Raw genomic sequence first — 26370 nt, 5'->3', positions numbered from 1 at the left:
TCATTTGTTCAGCCATTTCCCAACTTATGGGCACCTCCTTTGCTTCCAGTTCTTTGCCATTGAAAGTAATAATAATTATAAATATATCAATTAATAACAATACTTTGCTATCAATGCTTTTACACAAACCAGCACTCTTGCTGCCTTCATTGCCACATGAATGACATAGAACCTAAGTGGAATGAAAGAGTTTGCAGGGCAGGGGTGAGGGTGAACTCGGGGCCAGGAGACCTGAGTTGGAAGAAATGTCTAGAATCATAAGCTCATAGACTTAGAGGTAGAAAGGACTCATCTAGTCCAACCTCGACTGCCCCTCATCTTACTTTGTACTTGTAGAAACTGAGGCCTAGGGAGATGAAGTGATTTGACTTGCCCAGAGTAGCGCAGGAAGAGTGACAGAGGTAGCATTGGAGACTCAGTCTTCTGACCTCTGTCTCTGTGTTCTTTCCACGGGACCATTGCCAAATAGCATGGAGGACCCAGTTGGAGGTAGGATGGCTACCTACCTGTGACCTACTCTTACTCAACCTGGAGAATATTCATACCTGATCTTCTTAAGTTCAATAGTAAACCCAATGGGGTCAGTTTAATTCTCACCATTCTATATCTCCCAGTTCTGGCACTCCCTGTTCTAAGGCCCCTCCCAAATCTGACATTCTGTGTCCTAAGGCTCATTCCAGGTCTGACATTCCCTGTTCTAAGGGCCCTCCCATCTCTGATAGTCTGTGTTCTAAGGGTCCTCCCAGCTCTTACATTCCCTGTTCTAAGCTCCCCCCACCCATCTCTGACATTCTTCATTCTAAGGCTCATTCTAGGTCTGACATTTCCTGTTCTAAGAGCCCTCCTAGCTCTGACATTCCCTGATCTAAGGACCCTTCCAGTTCTGACATTCTGTCTTCTAAGGCTCCTCTAGTTCTAACATTGTGTTCTAAGGCTCTTTCCAACTTTGGCATTCTGTGTTCTCCACAGTGATATTCTCTGATCTGAGGACCCTCCTAGCTGCCATTCTATATTCTACATTCCCTTCTAGATTTAATATTCTCTGTTCTAAGGTCCCTTCTGTCTCTGACATTCTATCTAGCAAAGACTTTTTAGAACCAGGCCTAGTTAAGTCTTAGAATGCTCATCTCCAGAAGGGTGGTTACCAAGAGATGGCCCACAGCTACTATCTCCTCAGATATAAAAGAGCTGCGACATGCATGAGGAGAAGGAGTATGAATATTCCTACAAGCAAAACCTCAAATGCTTGGAATATTAATGGATTTATTGCTAAGCAATGGAGAAGCAGTTCTCTGCCTTTTTTATTGATTTATTTTACTTTTTTGGTGAGGCAGTTGGGGTTAAGTGACTTGCCCAGGGTCACACAGCTAGTAAGTATCAAGTGTCTGAGGCCAGATTTGAACTCAGGTCCTCCTGAATCCAGGGCTGGTGCTTTATCCATTGTGCCCCCTAGCTGCCCCAGTCCTCTGCCTTTAATGTGGAAGAATAAAGTGTTGATTCTCACTCATAGCCTTGTCAATTGTCCTGCATGGAATTGATAGATTTTCCCCATTTTCCTACTCCTAAATAGGATTTGGGTTAGTCAAGAGACTGTGACAGATGAGTTCAAATCTTGCCTTGAGTTCAAATCTGGCCTCAGACATTTGACACTTACTAGCTGTGTGACCTTGGACAAGTCACTTAACTCTCATTGCCCCACAGAGAGAGAGAGAGAGAGACTGACCAACTGTGGCAGAGTAGAACATGAGTCATCCTGGGTGTCAGGAAGACCCAGGTTCAAATCCTGCCTCTGACACATCCTAGGGAAATCCCTTAATCCCTGAGTAGTCTGGGCAATTCTTTGAGACTACAAAATTCAGAGAGAGATGCTGATCTGCACCAGTAGGCAGATTTTCCTCATCTGGCAGTTCCCTAAGTCAATGAAATCAAACACACACACACACACACACACACACACACACACACACACACGCGCGCGCGCGCATGCGCGCACACAAACACATTGTTCCTGGGTACTCTGTTGAGAAATCCTCCCTGAAAGTCCATGATACTAATCATCTTTTCACATTTTCTTTCAGGATTGTCCTTGTACTTCAGTAAATTTCTGGAAAATCATAAGAAAATTGCAAACAGGAACCAGGAGCTCCAGGTAATGCTGCATTTTATTTCATTTTGATTCGTTTCAGATGGTAGCCATACTGCTCAGCATTGATCCAACCCTTTGGATTTTCAGAGCTTTTCGATGACTTAGCTAGTGAAGCTACCCGGTCCCATATGGTAATGTGAGGTGGTGGCCTTTCAGAGATCACCCAAGAAGTGTAGATGGGAAAGAGTCCTGGATGGAGAGACTCAGATGGGCTATAAATAACCTGCTTGTCCTTGGCCAGCTCACTGTTCTTTTCTCTGGATTTTGCTTTCCTCATTTGTAAAATTAGGAGGTTGATCTAGATGAACTTTGTTTTTGTTTTTGTGAGGGTTTTTGCAAGGCAATGAGGGTTAAGTGACTTGCCCAGGGTCACACAGCTAGTATCAAGTGTCTGAGGTTGGATTTGAACTCAGGTCCTCCTGAATCTAGGACTGGTGCTTTATCCACTGCAGCGCCACCTAGCTGCCCTCACATCTAGATGAACTTTGAGGGCTCTTTCAGCTCTAAAATTCTATTTCATTGTGTGCTATGTTATAAGGCCTCTCCCACCTCAAGTATTCTGGGTTCTACCATTCGGTGTTCTAAACTGCCTCTGACATTGTGTTCTAAGTTTTTTCCCCCCTTTCAATATTACAAGTCATAAGACCTCTCACATATGTGTTCTAAAATCCCCCTCAGTCCCACCTTATATTCTAAGGTCCAACAATATGTTCTAGGGTCCCTTCCATCTCCAACATTCTATGTTCTAAGGCCCCTCCCATATCTGACATTCTGTGTTCTCTTTCCAGTTTTGACATTCTGCATTTTAAAGACCTTCCCCACTGTGACATTCTCTGATCAGAGGACCCTCTTAGCTGTGACATTCTATGTTTTAAGTTCCCTTCCCTTTGTGTTGGATTAAAAATTTGAGAGACATAGTTTCTGGGTAAATTAATCATTTTATTGATTTTGATAGCCAGTAATTAATTAAAGGATTGGTCATTTGGCTCTCTCTCATGAACCAAAGATGGATCATGGTGGCTTCCTGACACTTGTATGCCTTTGAAAGAGTGGGTGTTCCCAACAGATGGCAATCAACTTTGTTTGGTTAACAATTAAGAGAAGGGGGGGCAGCTAGCTGGTACAGTGGATAAAGCACTAACCCTGGAGTCAGGAGGGCCTGAGTTCAAATCCAACCTGACACACTTGACACTAACTAGCTGTGTGACCCTGGGCAAGTCACTTAACCCTCATTACCTTGAACAAAAAAAAAAATTAAGAGAATGAATATTATAATGAGAGGTGCATCTATTCTAATGAGGGGATGGGGAGTATGACTGATTGTGCTTTTACTCCCAGACCACCCCCATCCTTGGGCAATCTATATCCCACCCAAGTCTGAGTAGAACACAATTGTCTTCCCCCCTTAGGTGAGGTCTGAACAAGATAAAGGAGAAAGTTGTTCCAAACTCATTATCAGCAATGTCCTTCAGATGCTGGCTTGACCTAGTAGGGGGCAGCTAGGTGGCTCAGTGGATAAAGCACTGGCCCTGGAGTCAGAAGGACCTGAGTTCAAATCTCACCTCAGACACTTACTAGCTGTGTGACCCTGGGGAAGTCACTTAAACGCCATTGCTTTGAACATCAGTGAATTCTTGGCACATGGTAGACTCAATAGCAATATGTTATCTTTTGTTATTAGCATTCTATTGTCACCAACATCCTATGACACTTTTTTTTCTTTTCTTTTTCTTTTTTGGGGGGGCTAAGTGAGGGTTAAGTGACTTGCCAAGGGTCACACAGCCAATAAGTATCAAGTGTCTGAGACCAAATTTGAACTCAGATCCTTCTGAATTCAGGGTCAGTGCTTTAACCACTGTGCCACCTAGCTGCCCCCCATCCTATGACTCTATAAGAAACAAGACCAAGAAGCTCTTTCATTACTAAACCCAACAATACAGTAGCACAATCAGCTTATAGTTCCATTGGTTTTTCTGGGCACATCTCCACCTCTGTCAAAATAAAGTTCACCTCAGGAAAGCAGAAGAGAGGACCCATGGAGAACAGAAGAATGTTGTACAACTCTGTCAAAGAGACCCAGTAGAACATGTTGTTCAGCCCCATCATTGAAAGAAGTGGAAACTAAAGCCCAGATGGGGAAAGATACTTGCCCACAGTTGGATAATGAATTAGTGACTGATCTGAGGCTAGAACCAAGCCAAATACCTTCCCCCAAATACACACACACACACAATCACTAGCAAAGCCAGGAATCAGCCCCTCTGTGTTGGTCACACAGTAGGAAACTCAGCTTGACCCATGGCACAATTTGCTCCCCGGTCCACCCGAGGTGTGGTGGCTCTTCTTCCGCCAGAGTCCTTGACCAGTGCCCATCTCATTCTCCTCCAGGCCAAGCTCAACAACCTCCAGGAGTCTCACTGTTCCCTGCTGCGGAGGATGAAGGAACAAGCCTTAGAGAATGAGAGGCAGATAAAGGAACAAATCAAACAGCTGCAGGAAAAGCAAGAAGAGGAAAACCGGGTATAGCCATTTCTTTATTGTTGTTATTATCCTTTTTGACCAATTTAGCTAAAAGCTTTTCCTCTCTATAATCCAGGGCATGGATTTAGGTGAAAAGTCTTGAGTGTACTTTGATCTGATGCTGTGGTCAGTGATGAAACTAAATTGGATTGTAAACTCCTTGAGGGCAGGGACTGTCTTTTGCCTCCTTTTGTATCCCCAGGGCTTAGCACACATCTGGCAGGTAGTAGGTACTTAATAAATGTTGATTGGTTAACGGTGTCCAGGGGTTCTTCAACAATTGATTGTGGAGTTGAAAGCTGGGAGGGACCCTAGAGAACATAGAGTCCAGTCCCTTCACTTTACAGGTGAAGAAGCCAAGGCCCAGAGAGGTAAATCTATTCGCCCAAGGGCAAACAGGGATTAAGTGGTAGAGACAGGGTCTGAACCCAGTCTTCAGATTCCAAGTCTAATGCTCTCTCTACTACCTCCTAGCATAAGAAGTCAAGAAAAGTAGGGGAAGGAAAAGAGTGATCCTGATGGGACTTGACCAACTGAATCCCAAGACTAGAGATAAGAAGGGACTTTAAAGTTCATCCAATGCAATTTTTCAATGGATAGAGTACTGGGCCTGGAGTCAGGAAGGCTTTAAATTGAAATCCAGTCTCAGACACTTTATAACTGTATGACCCTGTCCAAGTCACTTAATCTCTGCCTGCCTCAGTTTCCTCATCTGTCAAACGAGGGCAACAATCGCACCCATCTCCCAGGGTTGTTGTGAGGATGGAATGAGATCGTTGTAAAGCACTTAGCACAACGCCTGACACACAAAAACTGCATAAATGTTCATTATTATTAATATTGTCACAACACTTTACAAAACTTAGGGCTCTATATAAAATGCTAGCCATCATCATCATTATTATTACTATTAATTATTATCATTATACATGAGGAAGCTGAGGACCAGAAGGGAAGAGACCATTGGTGTAAAATTGTGGGATTTTGAGTTTAAAGTTCATTTAGTGGGAGCAGCTAAATAGCAAAGTGGATAAAGCACTGGCCCTGGATTCAGGAGGATCTGAGTTCAAATCCGGCCTCAGACACTTGACTCTTACTAGCTGTGTGACCCTGAGCAAGTCACTTAACTTTTCATTGCCCCACCACCCCTCCAAAAAAGGAGGGTAAAGTTCATTTAGTTCAACCCCTTCATTTTACTGAGTAAGAAACTGAGATCCATACAACTTGAAGGATGGTCTTGGTGCCACACAGGTGGGAAGTAACAAAGCCAGGATCCGACTGCAGATGGTCTGATGAAAAATCCAACCATACCTCAGTTCATAATAATAACAATAATAAAATGTTTATTTTATATAGTGTTTGCTAAGTGCCAGGCACTGTGCTAAGCACTGTACAATTATCATCTCACTTGATCCTCACAACACTCTGGGAGGTAAGTGCTATTACTATCAGCCCCATTTTACAGATGAGGAAACTGAGGCAGACAGAGGTGAAATGACTCATCTAGGGTCACGGAGCTGGGAAGTTCCTGAATCAGAATTTGAACTCAGGTCTTCCCGATTCCAGGTCCATCATTCTATCCACTGAGCCACCTAAGCTACCCCATAATAAAAGTCCATTTACTCCATTCCACACACTCTGCGTTCTGGTGACATTGGCCTCCTTGCTGTACCTCATACAAAACAGTACATCTCTCAATTCTGAGCACTTTCACTGGCTGCCTCCATGCCTGGAAATTTCTCCCTCTTCATCTCTGATTCCTGGCTTCCTTCAGGTCCCTGCTAAAGTCCCACCTTCTACAAGGACCGTTTCCTGGTTCCCCTCATGCTGGTGCCTTCCCTCTGTTCATTACCTCCTATTTATCCAGCTTATATCTTGTCACTACATAGTGCTTTGCATGTTGTCTCCCCCATTAGACTGTGAACTCCTTGAGGGCAGGGATACTTTTTTGGGCCTTTCTTTGCATCCCTGATATTTAGCACAATGCCTGGCAAATAGTATAGGCATTTAATAAATGCTTCCTGACTTAATAAAAAGGAGAAGAGCACCCAGGCACCCATCAATACAAAAATATTCAATTTCACTTTATGACAGCAAAAACAAACCTATCAGGTGAAGTGGTTCAGTGAAAAGAACATTAGCTTTGGAGACGGAGGATATGTCTACCACTTCTGATGCTCATTTGCTATATGACTGTGAGCAAGTCAGACAACCTCTGTGGGCCTCAGTTTCCACATGTGTTAAGTGAGAGGGTTGGACCACATGCTCTGTGAGGTCCCTTTAGTCCCTCAGTCTATGAACCTATGTCCAGGGAGTGTTGGGCATACTTCATAGTAACATCTAGTAATTACACATTAACATATAATAATTTATAGTATAGTAACAGAATTTTGGTGACATAAAAATGAAGAATAATAGGAAATATCCAAAAACCTATACAAAGTGAGGCAAAGCCTTTGGATGGAAAAGCTCATAACCCAACAGAGAACAGAGAAGATCACAGAAGGTAAAAAAAGATAATTTTGTTATATAAAAGTAAAAAGGTTTATTTTGCAAACAAAACCAACGTGGAAGGGAAAGAGTTAAATGGGGAACTAAAAGCTTTGCAGCAAGAGTCATTCTCTGGTAAATAAATGATCAAATGATAAGAACAGGCAGTTCTCAAAGGGAAAAAAGGTGACCAATAGCCATATTTTTTTAATAGTCTGAGGGGGCAGCTAGGTGGCGCTGCAGTGGACAAAGCACTGGCCCTGGATTCAGGAGGACCTGAGTTCAAATCCGGCCTCAGACACTTGACACTTACTAGCTGTGTGACCTTGGGCAAGTAATTTAACCCCCATTGCTCCGCCCCCTCCCCCCAAAAAAGAAGAAGCCCTGCTTTAAGTGATATAAGCCACTAAAAAGGCTTTGAACATGCCCAGAAATCTCCATCAGAAAAAGCACAAAACTTTCCTAACTAAACCTCCTTTGCTGTGAGCTCCAGCATGGGGTGGGGATTTGGGACCGGGGTTCGGATTTAAGCTACCCTTTATTTGACTTAATTGGATTTTGTGGTTGAATTACAAGTAAAAGTGCTGGATTGTTATTCCCCTCTACCCCCGATGTACAGTATCTCAACCACATGATAGGTCCAATAGGCTCCTAAGGAGCCTGCCTGGGAAGCTAGCCACAATTTATAACATTGTTTCAGAGTGGGGGAAATGTATTCTCAGAGCCAAACAAGTCACATTAACCAAGTATAGAAACAGAAGCTGGGAATAAGTGAGGACCGCCTGGAATCACTTCCTCCAACCCCTTACTGTGAGAGAGTGGAAACAAACAAACTGGTTTCCCCTGCTTTGTACTTACCTCCCACACTGAGACTCTTTGCATTTTTTTCTAGTATTCACTGTGGTGATTCCCACATTTCAATAACTGTATCAAGCAACTCAACCTGAATAAATTCACTGGCAAGTTGCCTTCTTAATTAGAAATGCTTCAGACAAGTATTTCCTACATTCTTTCTCATAAACAAAGCGGGGCAGGTACCTGAGAGACATTGCTGCCCTTTCTAAGAATGAGTGTGACTGTGATTTAGGAAGCATTGTTTTCTAGATAAAACCTCATTCCGGAAGTCCAAAGATACTGGGTTCTAGTCCTGTCTCGTCCCCTGTCTATATGAGACTGAGAACGCTACCAAATCTCCATAGCCCTCAGTGGCTGCCCTTTGTCAAATGAGGTATTGGACCAGATGACCCCCTGAGGTCTCTTAAAATCAAATGTTCTATAGACTAGCATCCTGTGTTCTGAGTGAGATCCACTAGATTTTTTTTTTTGCAGGGCAGTGAGGGTTAAGTGACTTGCCCAGGGTCACACAGCTAGTAAGTGTCAAGTGTCTGAGGTCAAATTTGAACTCAGGTCCTCCTGAATCCAGGGCCAGTACTTTATCTACTGCGCCACCTAGCTGCCCGCGATCCGCTAGAATTCTAAGGATCCAAGATCCCTTCCAGCTTTAGTGTTCATTGTTTTCGAAGTCTCTCCCAGCTCTGACATTCTAAGTCCGAAGGTCCCCACCACATTTACATCCTAATATTCTGTGTCCTAAGGTAATAATATTCTATATTCTAATGTTCTGTGTTCTAAGGTCCCTCCCAGCTCTGGCATTCTGTGTTCTAAGTTTCCCTCCCCCCCCCCCCGCCCCAACTCTGACATTCTCTGTTCTAAGGGTCCTCACAGGTCTGACATTTTGTGTTCTAAGACCCCCTCCCAGCTCTGACATTCATGACCTTCATTCATTTCTTCCTCCCTCTTGTCCTTAGCTCCATTTCCCCTGACTAAAAGCTCCTGATTGACTTTCAGGTTTGGAAGAACAATGTGACCCAAGAGAAGAACCAAGCTAAGGCTGCTATGGAGGAAGAGAAGAAAAAAGTCCAAGATCTTGAAAACCATTTAAGGAAACTGAAAGAGGTATGAGCCTGAGAAAGAGGGGGAGCCACCTCAGTAGTCAGAAGCCTGCCTGAGGATGATGAGCAGGGGCATTACAGGTCACTGGGCTTTGTTTGGGGCGAAAGAGGGATCCTTTGGACACAGGCAGGATGGCTTGGTGGATGAAGGGCTGGTCTGGGGCTCAAGGTAATGCAGCTTCCGATCTAGCCCCTATTATGTAAGAGCTGTGTGACCCAGGACTGGTCATTTAAGCCCTTGGAGCCTCAGTTCCTTCATCTATAATGTGGGAAGAATTGCATCTTAGTACTTAACTTCAGGAGGTTGTTGTGAGATTCAAATGAGAAAACATCTATAAGGTGCTTTATGGACTTGAAACCCTATTTGTGGTTCAGGTTGGTTTGTTTTTTCACTGATGTACCAAGCACCTGGTAAGGAATTTCCCCTATCAATGCAGATGGTGTAATAACTAATATATTTGTGTCCCACTTTAAGATAGCTAGGTGGCACCATAGTGCGCACAGCACCGAGCCTGGGGTCAGAAAGGCTTCAAATCCAGTCTCTGACACTTACTAGCTGTGTGACCCTGGGCAAGTCACTTCACCTTGTTTGCCTTAGTTTCCTTATCTATAAAATGGAGATGATATTAGCATCTTCTGGGGGCAACTAGGTGGCTCAGTGGATAAAGCACCGTCCCTGGATTCAGGAGGACCTGAGTTCAAATCCAGTCTCAGACACTTGACACTTACTAGCTGTGTGACCCTGGGCAAGTCACTTAACCCTCATTGCCCTGCAAAAAAAAAAAAAAGTATCTACTTCCCAGGATTGTTGTGAGGATCAAAGGAGATAATAATTGTAAAGGACTTAGCAGAGTGCCTAGCATGTAATAAGTGCTATATAAATGCTAGCTATTATTGTTATTATTATTAAAATCCACAAAGCATCTTATATAATAATCGCTTAGATTCATATAGTACTTTAAAGTTTCTAAGGCATTTTCCATAATAATAATAGCTCGTATTCATGTAGCATTTTAGGATTTGTATTTTGTCTGTTATCAAACTTGATTCTTACAACAACCTTGGGAGGTGTTATTATTATCCCCATTTTATAAATGAGGAAACTGAGGCTGAGCCAGGTTAAGTGACTTGTCGAGGGTTACAAGTAGGTAAGCTTCTGAGCTCCATCATCTTGACTCCAACTCCAGCACACTACCCACTATACTGCTCAGCTGCCTCAATTTATAGTCTTAGAGAGTTGCCTGGGGTTAAGAAAGGAAGTTGAAAGACTTGGCTAGGGTCACAGAACCTGTCTGTGACAGAGGTAAGACTTGAACCCAGGATTCCCAAGTCCAAGGCTTCCTTTCTAGCCCCTCCAGTACTCTGGCTTTGAGCAATTATTATTATTATTATTATTAATTATAATTCCCATTAATTAATCATTCTGATCTTTGTATAGAAATAGTGTAGACAAGGTAGATGATCCCAATAGCATGGTTGCAGCAGTGATATCTACATCTACTCTCTGTCAGATTTCTTCAAATGACCCATCAGCATCACTACCAGCCCCCCAAAGCATTTACTAGGGGGTTAGTTTAATTTGGAGCTTTCCAGGGTATGTCACAGAGGAAAGAAAAACAAACTATTCCTGCCCTTTAATGGCATACAATCCACCTTGACATATGGAGCAAAGCCAAGGATATCACAAAGGGAAAGGATGGACCAGAAGCAGCTTGACAAAGCGGATAAAGGGCTGGGCCTTGGAGTTGAGGAGAGCTGGGTTCAGATTCTGACACTGACACATACTGGGTATGTGACCCTGGGCAAGTCACTTACCTTCTTAGGTTACCCAGGCAACTCTTGATAAGAGGCCGCTCTCCATCAGTGGAGGGAGTTTTTGTACTGGGAATCCTCTATTCCAGGTGTTTGATTTCATCTGTGTCAAGCAGGGGGTGGTAGGTCTTAACACTCCCACGTAAAACCTGGACCAGATTAAAATAGAATTGGAAAACAAAAAATAAATAAAATAGAAATACAGTAAAAACATTTTGTTGTATTAATTTAGTTGTTTTTAGTCATGTCTGACTCCTCGTGACCCCATGTGGAGTTTTCTTAGCAAAGATACTGGAGAGGTTTGCCATTTCCTTCTCCAGCTCATTTTATAGATGAGGAAACTGAGGTCAACAGGGTTAAGTGACTTACTTGCCCAAGTAAGTCACACAGCTAGTAAGTGTCTGAGGTGAAATTTGAACTCAGGTCCTCCTGACTCCAGGGCTACCCACCCCTTTTTTTTTGAATTGGTAAATCTGAGATCTTATCCCTCCAATGATACAGTTTTACCCTCTTTATGCCCCCTATCGTCCAGTTCTTGTCCATACCCTCCCATGACAAACTGCTCAGTGCCTCCTTGGGTTCTTGTGATGCCCCATGAAAAGCAGTGGGGCCTTTGTGGTCGGTATACACCTAACATTCATTACATTTTGTCTACGGCATTCTCTCCCATGCAGGTCAATTGTCCTTAATATCCTTAATTTGCTCCAGCTTCTTTAAGCTCACCATGCATCTTTCCTTGGTCCTTTGGGTCATTGGTAAAGATTCTGGCATTCCAAGATTCTCGTCCATAAAGCAGTCTGGGAGAAGATATGTCTAAAAGTTGGGCATTTGCCACAGGGAACAGCTTGGGGATGTTGGAAATACTGCACAGTTTCCCAAAGGCAGTCCAATGGGGCAACGCTCCTCCTGCCTTTTAGTTCTAGTCCCTGTTTATTTTACATCTGGAATGCCTGTCTGTTATGTTTCTACTGATCATGTGACTCAGTGGATTCCTTATCCAACTATACACATTATAATCTGGGCCAGTGGTGGTCAACCTCAAACATCAAAGGGACCACTAAATTATACATAAGGACCGCTACTAGGCACATAGTGACTTAGTTTTTAAATGTGATGTTATCTATGTTTTTTTAATTGTATTTTTATCTTTTTTTTTTTTTTTGGTGAGGCAATTGGGGTTAAGTGACTTGCCCACGGTCACACAGCTAGTAAGTATTAAGTGTCTGAGGCTGGATTTGAACTCGGGTCCTCCTGACTCCAGGGCTGGTGCTCTATCCACTGTGCCACCTAGCTGCCCCTATTTTTTTATCTATTTTGTTAAATATTTCCTAATTACATTTTTAAATGGTTATGGCTACACTTGGGAGTATTGCACCAAGTGTTTGATACCTCTGATGTAGACAGTGAGTATTCTTTATCCACTTGCTTTTTCCTGTATGGAAAAAAGGAGAATTAGCCATTCTCCTTTGAGTGGTCTTGGAGCTCATAAGTAATCTCTCCTTTATTTTTTTTTTTAATTAGCTGGAAAGAGCAACATTCCTTCTCCCCATCCTCAGGCTTTGTATGGCCCACAGCCATACTTGTCTGGCTTTGGAATAGAACTATCTACATAAAAATAGGGACTGATCTCAATACCCCCTATACAGAATAGGAAAAAACCAAAGACATTAGGTGTATTGTTCATTTGATGTTTATTGTCTCTTCTAGGAAGTGGAATCTAGATCCCAAGAAGGGGGAGTTTTAAGCTCTCACTTAAATGAGGCACTGTCCATGGTGGAAGAAAGCCAGCGGACAAATACAGAGGACCAAAAAGAAAAAGAATCCCTCACTCTGAGTTTGAGCAAAGCCCTAGCAGAGCTCAGCGAAGCCAGAAAGAAACAAGTAAGTCCTGATTTTGCTCTGCATGAAGAAATGCTCCCTCAATTCACTAGTGATCGCGCTTGCACGCTCTCTCTCTCTCTCTCTCTCTCTCTGTCTCTCTGTCTCTGTCTCTCTGTCTCTCTGTCTCTCTCTCTCTTGCGCTCTCTTGCGTTCTCTCGCATTCTCCCGCGATCTCTCGCGTGCGTGCTCTCTCTCTCTCCCTCTCCTTCCCCCAGTTTTCCCCCTACCTCTCTGACCAAACCTTGTGTTCTTCTTGGCTGGATCTTCACAGCCCTCTCTTTTCAGTCAGTGATTCTCCACTCCTTCCTTACCATTCTCTACAAATAACATCCCACCTCCTGACTCTAAACATGAATGATTTTAAGTGGTTGCTTTTCTTATTATCCATTCATTCAGGGACTGGATCCGTAATTTCATTGGTATAGAGCAGCAGTTCTCAAAGTGTGGTGTGGGGTCTCATATGGGTCCCAGAGACTCCTTCAAGGGGGCAGTGAGGTCATAAGAATACTGAGAGTGCCCACAGTCAACTTGCTAAAAAATAGTAATTTACAGATGAGTTGCCAGTCTGGTCTTGCAAAGGGAGTTTCCACATGGGCAGCTCCCGTCCTCCTCCTCTTCTTCGTCCTCATCATCCTCATCATTGTCTCTTGTGATTCCATGTAGCATTTAGGGTTTGCAAAACACTATAATTATTATCTCATTTAATAACTCCGTAACCCTGAAAGGAAGGTGCTATTGTCACCCTTATTTTACAGATGAGGAAAATGAGGCAGAGCCATTAAAAAAGTCATAATATTTCATAATAGCTAACATTTAAATAGCACCTACTGTGTGCCAGGCACTATGTGAATTTACAATTATTATCTCATTTGATCCTCACAATGACCATGGGACGTAGGAGTCATTATTAAACCCATTTTACAGATGGGAAAAATGAGGCAGAAGTTGTAAATGACTTGCCTAGGGTGACACAGCTAGTAAGTATCTGAGGCTGGATTTGAACTCAGTTCTTCCAGACTCTAGGTCCATAGCTCTATCGTTCCAACCTCATTAATGAAATGATAAGTCTGGACAAAAACAAAACAAAAATTTTGGCTGGATCTTACATTTAAGAGTCTCTAAGAAAAACCACTTGAGGGACAGCTATCAGGAGGACCTGAGTTCAAATCCAGCCTCAGACACTTGACACTTACTAGCTGTGTGACTCTGGGCAAGTCACTTAACCCCAACAGCCTCACCGAGAGAGAGAGAGAGAGAGAGAGAGAGAGAGAGAGAGAGAGAAGCCACTTGAGGACCTCATGTTCTCCATGAAAGACACCAGCGTTTCACTAATCACAGCATTATAGATCACGAGTCAGAGGCTTTCTCATCTCACACCCTTATTGATTCAGGAGGTGAAACTGAGGCACAGGGAGATAAGTGAGTTGTTAGCCCAGCACTCTCTTTCCACTGCCCACTCTCCCTCTCCCCTTTCTCCCTCTAGATCCTTCTGGGTGAACAACTTTTGGAGCAGCAGGAGGCCCTCAAGATAATGGAGGAGGAGAAAAACCTACAGAAAAGAAACCTGGAGATGGAGATTATCCAATACAAAGAGCAGGTTAAGCAGCATTCGCAGACCATCGTGACTCTGGAGGAGAGGTTACAGAAGGTGACACAGCAGAACAAGAACATCGAACAGAAGCTTGTCAACCTCAAGGAAAATATACCAGGTAAGCTGTTCCCTTCGACTAGACAGGCATCTACTACTCCGGTGCTGGATGGCTCAGTGGATAGAGTGCTGAGCCTAGCATCAGCTTCAGATACTTCCTGGCTCTGTGACCTTGGGCAAGTCACTTACCCTCTGTCAGCCTCAGCTTCCCCATCTATGAAAAGGGGACAATAATAGCATCTACCTCCTAGAGTTGTGGTGAGGATCAAATGAGGTAATATTTGTAAAAGTATTTAGCGCTGGGGCAACTAGTTGGTGCTGCTGCACAGGCCCTAGAGTCAGGAGGACCTGAGTTCAAGTCTGACCTCAGACTCTTACTAGCTGTGTGACCCTGGGCAAGTCACTTAACCCCAATTGCCTCCCAAAAAAACCCAAAATGTGCTTAATACAGTGCCTGGCACATAGTATGTGCTATATAAATGCTAGCTATTATTATTACTATGCAAAAATGAAAGATCATGCAGTCCTTGCTCTCATGGTCTGCTGGTCGGTGCACAAAGAAGCAGAAGTCAAGGTTGACTGTGATTGGACATTTGGGGTTGGGGGATTGGGGAGCTACTAGAGAAAGATCTAAGCAAAGCACTCTGGAAAAATTGGAAGAATTTGTGGGTGGGCGGAATGCCAGAAGGCTTCAGGGTGGAGGTGGTACCCTCAGCTGGGCCTTGAAGGAAGGGAAGATTTCAGCAGGTAAAGATGAGAAGGGACCTTTCTGGAGTCAAGGGCAATTGTCAACACCAATGTCTAGAAGTGGGAGATGGCAGGCTGAGCTTAGGGGATGTAGGGGATGGCAAATAGTCTCCTGTGGCTGTACCCCAGAGTTTGTGAAGGAGAATAGAAGAAAAATGTCCCTAATGCCTCAGGGCTTCTTTGGTTCAGAGCTGGCAAGCCAGGAAATAGATATGGGCTGACTGGATAAGCAAATGGAGCCAGACAATGGAGGCCCTTAGATGCCAGGATATGACAATGGATTTTTCCTAGACACCATGAACAGGACATCTCTGAAGGGTTCTGAGCTAGCAAGTGCCACAGTCAAGATGAATGCATCAGAAAACATTATGTCAGCCCCTGTGTAGAGAATAATTTGAAGAAGGGAAAGCCTGAAGAGAGGGAGACTGATTAGGTAGCCATTGAACTAGCCCGGGTTAAAGGTAAGGAAGGCCTGAACTAAAATGGTGGCCATTGTGAGTAGAAAAAGTGAGATGGATGCAGGAAGGACTGATGAGATGGAATCACCAGGAATTAGAAACTGTTTGGATATGGGATGGAATAATAGTATAGGGGGAAGAAGAGTCAAAGATGATCCCAAGGTTTTTAGCCTCAATTACAGCATCTTTAGCAGAGTTAATTAAGTTTGGAGAATGAGAAGAATTGGAGGGAAGATGAGTCCAGTTGGGTACATGTTGAGTTTGAGGTGATTGGGAGACATCAAGATGGAAGTATCCAGAAGGCAGTCAGTAAGGCAGGACTATAATTCAGAAACAAGATTAGATAGATAGATAGATAGATAGATAGATAGATAGATAGATAGATAGATAGATAGATAGATAGATAGATAGATAGATAGATAGATAGATAAGATGAGATAGATAGAGACACACAGAGATAGATGATAGAAAGAGAAATAATAGGTAGGTAGATAAATAAAAAGATGATAGATGGTAGATAGATAGATAGATGATAGACAGATGATAGACAGAGACACACACAGATAGATGATAATAGAGAAGTGATAGGTAGACAAATAGAAAGAAAGATGATAGAGAGAGATAAGATGAGATAGATGATAGACAGAGACACACAGATAAGATGATAGAGAAATAATAGGTAGATAGGTAGATAAATAGAAAGATAATAGAGATGATAGATAGATGATAGAGACACATACAGATAGATGATAGAGACACACAGATAGATGATAGAGAAATGATAGGTAGATAAATAGATCATAGACAAATAGAAAATGATGATAGATAGATAGATAGATAGATAGATAGATAGATAGATAGATAGATAGATAGATAGATAGATGATAGGTGAGAGAGAGAGACAAAGAGACACAGAGACAGAGACACAGAGAGATCGATTCACCAGCATGGAGATGATCCCTGGACCAACAAGACCTGACAAGATCAACAAGAAAATATATAAAAGAGGGTCCAAAACACCCATACTTATTATGTGGGAGACAGATGATAATCATTAGATCATAGACCTAGAACTGGAAGGAACCTTAAAGACCAATTATTCCAATCCTCTCATTTCACAGATGAGGAAACTGAAGCCCAGAGAGAGGAAATAATTTGCTTAAGGTGACACAGGTAGGAAGGGATCCAGCAAAGGAAACTGAGAAGGAACAGGCATTAAGATAAGTAGAAAACCAGGAGAGAGCAATATCATGGAAGCCAAGGTCAAAGACACGTATCAGAAAGGAGGGATAGTCGACAGTGCCCAAAGCATCAGAAAGGTCAAGAAAGATGCAGATTGAGAAGGAATCTAGAAAACCCTGCTGAAGTCAATGAAGCCTTGGGCCAGGAAATGAAGACCATAGGGTGATGGCCTCAGTTTGAGATGCCCTATTAAAGCTCAGGGGAGAAATGAATGGGGAATTAAAAGGATGCCAGGTCATTATTGTTGTGCAGCTGCTTTCATGCTCACCAATCAGAAAAAAAAAAAAAAACAATGTGCTGTTTTTTTCCCCTGAAGGAGACCTTTCTTGTGATCCTAGTTGTGCTCCAGTGACACAACAATCTTAGGAGCTCTTTGTCACCACAAGTGAAGAAGAAAAAAATGTCCCTAATAACTCAGGACATCTTTTGTACAGAACCAGAGAGCCAGAGAATAGACACAGGAGGAGAGAGTACTTTGGATGCTTGGGGCAACAGCATGAAGCGGAATTATCTTTTTCTGCAAAATACTCTGAGCACGGTAGCTTTTCTCTGCTGTCATATGTTTGCTATTGTGGCAAATGCATTTTCAGAAACCTGTTTGGATTCATCCGCCTCTTGAAAAAAGGCAAGAAAAAAAGAAGAAACAATGGCTTGGGGGGAAATTTTTAACCAAAGAAGGCTTAGAGGTGGTCATGAAAGAGAAAGTGAATAATTTTGACTATATTCAATGTTAAGAAAGAAAGAAAGAAAGGAAGGAAGGAAGGAAGGAAGGAAGGAAGGAAGGAAGGAAGGAAGGAGAAAATTTTGCACAAACAAAATCAATACAGCCAGAAAAAGGGAAAGTGTCCATTGAGGGCAATATTTTAATCCAATTATCTGATAAAAGTTTGCTATCTAGGGAATGGATGCAAATATATAAGACCAAGAGCCAACTCCCAAGAGATAAGTGGTCAAAGGTTATGAACAAACAATTTTCAAATTAATTGTAAACTATCAACAACCATTAAAAATTATCAAAATCATTAATAAGAAAAATACAAATTAAAGCATCATCTCACACCCAGAAAATTGGCAAAGATGACAAAAGACGAAAATAGTCAATGTCCAAAAGACAAGCCATGTTGTTGTTGGAGCTGTGTATTAATCTAATTGTTCTAGAAATTGATTTAGAATTAAATGAGAAAAGTGACTAAAATTGATCATATATTGACCCAAAGAGATATCACTACTGATCATATACCCCAAGGATGTCACATACAGACAGATCCCTACCCCTCATGTTACATTCATAGCAACACTTTTTGTGGTAGAAAAAAAAAGACAACCTAGAAATGGTGTGTCCATTGATTGATGAATGGCTGAACAAACTGTGGTGTATAAATGTAATGGCCATAAAACATTACTAATCAAGAACTACAGGAAGATTTATATAAATGGATGCAGACAAAGTAAACAGAACCAGAAGAACAATACATACAACTCCAATAATGTAAACAAAAAGAACATTGAAATGAAACTAAGCTTGGAGTAATAATAATACTAACTAGTCTTGGTGTCAGAAAGCAAATTCAGAAAGACATCATACCCCTTCTGGTATCAAGGTGGGGAACTATGGGTAGGGGATGCTGCATACAATGATGTGGTCACTGTGTTGGTTCTGTTTAAATGCTTTTCTTTTTTATAAGAGAAAACTCATGGAATGGGTGGGATATATCTGAAAATGTTTGTGTTGTAAAAAAAAGGTCAAATAATCTTTATTATTTAAGAAATAGCAAAATAAATGAAAACAAGAAGAAAAGAATCCCAGATTTGGAGAACATCAAATGTGTACAGTATTTACGAAGAACGTGCTAGCCTCATCTGAAGGCAGAGATCACTAGATGTAATTGGGAGAGGAATCTGAGTATCAGAACCCCGGGATTGGTCCCCTCATTTTGCCAGTGCTCGGTTGTTTAACTAAACAGGGCTTAACACATAGTTTATTACTTCTGCTGTGGTGATCAAGCATTAGTGAGGACATGTCAGGGCAACAAACATTTATTTGGCACCCATTAGACTTCCAAGTCCAAGGGCCTTAGTTGAAATCCCAGCTTTGATGTTTTCTACCTGTGTGACCTAGCAAGTTATTTCACTTCCTTGAGCTTCAGTTTCCTCATCTATAAAACAGATTATACTCTTTGCATTGACATCAGAGAAGGATACTGTGAATAAAGTGCTCCGTATATTTTAAACATTCTAAAAATGGGAGGTGATATTATAACCATAAGGGGCAGTGTGGAAACCAGGAAAACCTGGAGGTTGAAGTCCCATCCCTCATCCAAACTGACTGTATGACCCTGAGCAAGTCACTTAACCCTGTTTCCTCATCTATAAAATGATCTGGAGAAGGAAACAGCAAACCACTTCAGTGTCTTTGCCAAGAAACACCTCCACCCTAAAAAAAAAAAACCATGGGTCATGAAGGGTCAGATACAACTGAAATGACTCAACAACAATAATTCTTTTAAACTATAAGTTGCTGAGGTGGTGCCGACCTTCTTTGCTAGGGGGAGTTTCCTCACCAGGGAATTCCCAGTATCAGTGAAATCCTGGGTACAGTCTTTATCCCAAAATGCCCATGATTCATTTTTTGTCTGTTTGACTTTTCTAACCCATTGCCTGGCAGAATGCCCCCAACACACATGAAGACCTTAATAAATGGGCCTAGAGTGGTCAGCTGATTGATTGATTAGTAATTAGATCACTTGCTTAGAATATTATTTCTAAACCTTGGAAGAAGCAATTTTTTTTGGGGGGGTGAGGCAATTGGGGTTAAGTAACTTGCCCAGGGTCACACAGCTAGTAAGTGTGTAAAGTGTCTGAGGTCGGATTTGAACTCAGGTCCTCCTGAATCCAGGGCCCATGCTCTATCCACTGCGCCACCTGGCTGCCCCGAAGCAGCAATTTAAAAAATAAACATCTGCAGGGGGCAGCTAGGGGGTGCAGTGGATAGAGTAACAGCCCTGGATTCAGGAGGACCTGATTTCAAATCCTGCCTCAGACACTTGACATGTACTAGCTGTGTGACCTTGGGCAAGTCACTTAACTCCAATTGCCTCACACACAAAAAAAATCTGCAAAACATTACCCCAGCCCCTCAGTTTATAAAACAGATAAACTTATGCTGTAAGATTTAGTCAAAGGGCCCAGGCTTAAAGCCCAGCTCTGCTCCCTACTGTGTGCCCTTGGCCAAGTCATTTAAGAGACATCTCTTGGCCTCAGTCTTCTCATTTGTGCCATGAAGGAATTGGACTGAGAGCTCCAGCTTCCCTTCCAATTCTTGTGATTCCTACAGACTGGCTTCTCCCCTCACTCCCCCCTCCTCCTTCCTGCTCCAAGTCCCTGCCTCCTGAGCCTAAGACAACCTCAGGACTCAGACTACAGAAGTCAAGGGATTTGGGTATAGTTTGGGTTAGAAAGCACTGGGTTTTTATGTTTAAGATGATTGTAATGTATAGCCTATATCAGATTGCTTGCTGGCCCTAGGAGAGGGGAGGGAAGAAAAATTTGAAACTCAAAAAAAATCTTTACATGTAATTGGGGAAAAAAAATTAAAAGCCTGGGTTTGAATCATAGTCTGGAGCTGAAGGGAACCTCAGAATCCAGAAAGTCCTAACTCCACATTTTACAGATGAGAAAACTGAGGCCAGGAAAGATGAAGTGACTTACCCACAGTTATATAGGGAATAAATATGGGGAGGATTTGAACTCAGATCATTTTGAGCCAGAGCTCTTTCCACCATACTACACCACCACATCCATAAAAGAAAACCCTCATCCTGGGTGTAGACCCCTTCTGAGCAGTTTTCTTCATGCTGAGCCAAAGCCCAACACCCCTCCCCTTATCCCCCCCCCCAACCCTGGGCCAGTCACACCTCCAGTATGTGCCATTGGTCACAAAGGGCAACAAGTGACAGAGTGAGCACAGAATGACCCAAATTTACCTCCACTGTTAGAAAAAGAAATTGTATTTACTGGTCCCTGGGCCATTCCTCTCCTTTCTAATAATAATAATAATAATAATAATAGCTATCATTTATATAGCATTCTAATGTTTGAAAAATACTTTTATATGTATGTGTGTGTCTTCTCACTGATGCCCACAACAACCCAGCAATTATTACCCCCACTTTACAGATAAGGAAACTGAGGCCAACTTGCCCAGACTCATACAACTAGTAAGGCAGGATTTGAACTCAGGTCTTCCTGATTCTACATTCTGGGCTCTAGCCACTGGACCACCTAGCCATAGAACAAAATGGCGTCTTTCTCAAAGATTTAGTATCTCACTCCTTGGCTTGTTCTCTACTCCAATCCCTGACCTTGAACTTGGGTACTTCACAATCCGTGTTGCTACCTCTCAATCATCCTGACTTCCAAGGGCAACAGGTTTCTTCACCCTACCTCCCAGGGTTGTTGTGAGGACAAAATGATATAATAATGAGGTGATATTTGCAAAGCACCTGACAAACCTTAAAGTGCTGTGTAAATGTTGTTCTCAACATCACCCACAGGTGTTCAAGAACACCACAATCAAGAACCCTACGTTCCTCCCATCCAGCCATCACCCGGCAAACCTGCCATCTCTGCTTCAGTGCCCCTAAACCTATGCTTGGTCCCCAGCATGACCTTCCATCCCCTTACTCACCCAGGCTGTTTACCCCCTACTTCACTTTCATTCCTTCCCTATCTTCACCCGTAGTTTTATGGTTTAATGTTCAATGTCCCACCATCTTCTTGCATTCCTTCCACAATCCACTTCCCCCTTGTTGCCTGTGCCTCACCAAACCCCAAACCTGGATTACTCCCATTTTTTTAATTCTCCTGCTAGGAGATCATATAAAACAGAGATGTAAGAACAGTGACCCTGAAGTCAGAGGACCTGGGTTCAAATTTGCTTCCTGTGTGGCTTTGGCCAAGTCATCTAACCTCCTGAGGCTTCAATTGCCTTATTTGTAAAATGAAGGGATTATATTAGATGATCTCTGTGGCCCCTTCAGCACTAGAGCTATGAGGCAGCTGGGTGATATTGTAGATAGAGTCCTTGGCCTGGAATCAAGAAGACTTGAGTTCCAATCCTGTCTCAAACACTCACTTAGCTATTGAACCCTGGGCAAGTCTCTAAACTTCTATCTGCCTCAGTTTCCTCTTCTATAAAACAGGGATAATAATAGCCCATACCTCCCAGGGCTGTTGTGAGGATCAAATGAAATAATATTTTAAGCACTATCTTTGTTGTTGTTGAGTCACATTCAACTCTCTGTGACTCCATTTGGGGTTTTGATGGAAAAGATACTGGAGTAAGTCATTTGCCATTTCTCTCTCTGGCTCATTTTTATAGACAAGGAAACTGAGGCAAACAGAGTTAAGTGACTTGCTCCAGGTCACCCAGCTAATAGATGTCTGAGGTCAGATTTGAACTCAGGTCCTCCTGACTCCAGGGCCATAGATCTATCCATTGTGCCACCTAACTGCCCTCTTTTCCTTCACTCTTGTCTCTGATGAAGTGACCCTTTTCATGAAGGCCAACCCCATTACTTCTACCCTTGACTTTATTCCCTCCTGTTTCCTCTAGGGGCTTGCCCTTACAGTCATTCCCTATCCTCCCTAATTGTTTATTTCTCCCTTTCTTCTTCCTTTCACTCACTCCTCAACCTCTTGCAGTCCGGTTTCTCACCTCATCACTCAACTGAAATTACTCTGACCTTTTAATCGCTAAACTTCAGTTCTAATCTTTCCAGATCTGTCTGTAGCATCTGACATTGCTGACCACTCTCTTCTCTCTGACTTTTCAGATAGCACTCTCACCTGGATTGCCTGTCTGACCTCCCCCTAGTCTCTTTTGCTGGCTTCTCATCCATGTCATGCCCTCTAATTTTGAGTGTTCCCCAAGATTCTGTCCTGGACTCCTTTCCCTTCTCCCTCTATATTTTTTATTTTTTTTGTTATGTCATAATCTCCCTAGGGTTTAATGATTAATATTATTCCCAGATCTATATATCCAGCCCCAGTTTCTCCCCCGAGCTTCAGCTCCAGATTACCAACTGATCATTTCAAACTGGATATCCCAGAGACATCTTAAATTCAATATATCCAAAACTAACCTCATTATCTTTTCCCCTAAGACCATTCCTTTTTCCATATGTCCCTATTTCTATCAAGGGCTTCATCATCCTTCCTATCTCCTAAGTTCTTAACCATGCACTTCTCATTTTCCTTCATTCCACATGTTCACATCAGTTGCCAAATATTGATTTTTCTACCATCACAACATCTCTCACATCTAATCCCTTCTCAACCACCTTACTTTAGGTCTTCATCACCTCTCACCTACATTAGCAACAGACTCCTAATTAGACTCAGTGCCCCAAGTCTTTCTATGACAGTTCATCCTACACACTGCTGCCAAAGTAATTTTCCTTAAACACAGAACTAATCATGCAATGCCCCATCCAGTCAATTCTAGTGGTTTCCTGTTGCCTCTAGGGTAAAACATAAGTTCTTCTGCTTAGCTTTTATACAATCTGGCCCCAACCTAAATTACTAGACTCATGAATATTACTCATCCTCCTACAGTCTGTGATCCAGCCAAACTGGCCTAAGCTATATTCTTCACATGTAACACTCCTTCTCCCATCTCCCTGCCTTTCCATTGGCCGTCCCACTTGCCCGGGACACCTTTCCTCCTTACCTCTGCCTCACAGAGGTTCCCTCTTCTTTTAAGATGCAGCTCAAGTACCATCTTTGGCATGAAGCCTCTCCTGATCCCCTCAATTATCATTGCCCTCTTTACCAAGCTACCTTGTATTTGACTACTCTGTATAGATATTGTTATTAATTTTATGTTTCAACTGTATATATTTTTATGTGTATTTTATGGCATTTTAAAAGATTCAAGAGATAATTTCTGGGTATTTTAATAATTTTATTCATAATGCCAGCATGTTTATTAATAAAAGAATGGTCATTCAGCCATCTCAGACCAAAGACCCCTCATGGCAGTAGATTCACAGTTTATATACCCCTGGAAGAGCAGGGTGACAATCAGTTCTGACTAGTTAACAATTAATGAGGGGATGAATATTATAATGAGAATGTGGGCTATATTACAATGAGGGTCTTGGGATATGTGACTTGGTTCACCCAAATATTGGTCAAAGAGACTGATCAATTTCCATATCACCTGTCTGACAAAAGGGAGAATCCACATTCTCCCAGACTGAGAAAAACACAAAAAAGCAAGAATGCACCCATTAGCCCAAACTTAGAATTTCTTTTACTGTCTTTGATTAGATCTCAGCCATCCCAGCTGGGTAAATCTATGAGAAAGATTTCTGGAGGAAGAAGTAGAAAGAGGGAAAAACCTTAATTCTGATTCAGTAATTAGTTATTAATACATGTGAGAAATAATCATTTCTCACACTTATTATTATTTCTCTCATTAGAATGTAAACTCCTGGGGGCAGCTAGATGGCGCAGTGGTTAAAGCGCTGGCCCTGGATTCAGGAGTACCTGAGTTCAAATCCGGCCTCAGACACTTGACACTTACTAGCTGTGTGACCCTGGGCAAGTCACTTAACCCCCATTGCCCTGCAAAAAAAAAAAAAAAAAGAATGTAAACTCCTTACGAGTAGGGACTGCCTCATTCATTATACAGTACTTGTAACCCAAAAGACTGGCACATAGTAGGGACCAGATAAACATTTAATTGACTATTTGATTGCCTTCTTCTCTGATATCTGAAAACATACCCAGGGTCTTCATATCCAAGGTCTTCCCAGCCTTAAAATAAAAACAAAAACCTTCATTTAGCCCTTCCATTCCCTCAAGCTATTATCTTATTTCTCTCTTTCTTTTCACAGCCAAAGTCCTAGAAAATAAGAATGATAGTTAGCATTTACATAGTTCTTTAAATCTGCAAAGTGCTTTACATATGTTATCTCATTAAAAGCCTCTGGTGCTCATTACCTCCATTTCCCATCATCTGGTTAATTTCTCAGTCCTCATAATCTGGCTTCAAATATTGGTATTCAATTAAAACCACTCTCTCCAAAATGACCACTGACTTCTTAATGACCACACTGAATGGCCTTTTTCTCAATCCTCATTCTTTTCTACTTCCCCGAAGCATTTGACACTATTGATCATTTTCTTGATTTAGATGGTCTCTCCTCTATGGGTTTTCATGACTTTGCTCTCTCTTGCTTCATCTCCCCTGTCCAGCTCTTCCTTGCCCATCTTCTTTGCTGGATGATTGTTCATGTCCCGCCCCTTAACTGTGCATGTAGCCTGGGGTTCTGTTCTAGGTGGTCATTTCTTCTCTTTCTATGCTCTCTTCCTGATCTTGTCAGTTCCCATGGGCTTAAGTATCATTTCAAAGTGGATGATTGATTGTTAGATCTATTTATAGGAATTGGATCTTGCCTCCCTCTTCCAGGACTTGACTGGCTATATCTCCCCCTCAGGGTTCTAGGGATACCCCTGAGAGGTTGGGGAGTCTTTCTCTAATGCTATTGACGAACTCCCATTCTGATATCTTCCCCACCACTGTTAACCACCAATGACTAGGACTCTGGTTCCATTTAATCAATTAACGTTGATTAGCTTTTATAAAGAAATATTTAACAAAAGTTCAAACTTTTCCCTCAATACCTGGGAGACACCATCTCTCTCATACAACTCAATCTCTAAAAAGATTAGGCTCAGATTTAACAATTTCTAGTTCTTCTCCTCTCATCCTACACCCCCCCCCCCAAAAATTTAGGTCCAAACTTAGGCATGAAAACTGGGTGACTCCCTCTCTTAGCTATTGTTGGGCTGTGTCCTAAAGGCTGTTTCTTGTTCCTCAGGGCATTAATGCTGGACAGGCTGGGAACCACTCCCAGCCCTCTCTCTCCTATCTCCTTCATCTAAAACAAAAGAACAAACTCTGAGGTCCACATGTCAACCTCAGATGGGGAGGGCCCATGGCCTCTCCCCTTCCAACATGGACTCTTTCTCTCCCCCGAACATTGCCAGGCAGAAATTAAATCGGAGCAAAGGAAGAAAGAGGTTCTGATCCATTAGTCCTTTTTGAACGAACCCCAAATTCTAGCTAGGAAGCCACTCAGAGACTCCTTTTCACTACATAGCAGACTGGAAACAATTCCAGAATATCCACACACATTCCAAAGTCGACAAGGGGATTGCATCAGCCAAGCATTCTGTGTATGCTCATAAGGGCTGGCCTCATTGGCCAGTCCCCCATTATATTTATATAGCCAACCCTATTCTCTCCCCTGAAATCCAATCTCACATAGCCACTGGACATTGCCAACTGGATGTCCCATAGATATCTCAGCTCAATATGTCCCAACAGAACTCCTTATCTTTCCCCTAACCCTTCCCCTCTTTTATCCCTCCCTATTTTGTTTAAGAACACCACCAACTGGGACA

General features: G+C 42.4%; 1 protein-coding gene across 1 annotated transcript in view; it reads left to right on the top strand.

Moving 5' to 3' along the window:
- Nucleotides 1-26370, top strand: part of FHAD1 (forkhead associated phosphopeptide binding domain 1) — a 185129-nt gene that overhangs the window by 103767 nt on the left and 54992 nt on the right. The window contains exons 14-18 of the mRNA XM_043996552.1: nt 2079-2149; nt 4535-4666; nt 9005-9112; nt 12628-12801; nt 14285-14510. Coding sequence (XP_043852487.1) covers nt 2079-2149; nt 4535-4666; nt 9005-9112; nt 12628-12801; nt 14285-14510 — 711 coding nt within the window. The remainder of the gene's footprint in view (nt 1-2078; nt 2150-4534; nt 4667-9004; nt 9113-12627; nt 12802-14284; nt 14511-26370) is intronic.

This window comes from Dromiciops gliroides, chromosome 3 (genome assembly GCF_019393635.1).
Source record: "Dromiciops gliroides isolate mDroGli1 chromosome 3, mDroGli1.pri, whole genome shotgun sequence".
Classification (NCBI taxonomy): domain Eukaryota; kingdom Metazoa; phylum Chordata; class Mammalia; order Microbiotheria; family Microbiotheriidae; genus Dromiciops; species Dromiciops gliroides.
This window is presented reverse-complemented; position numbering and strand designations above follow the sequence as displayed.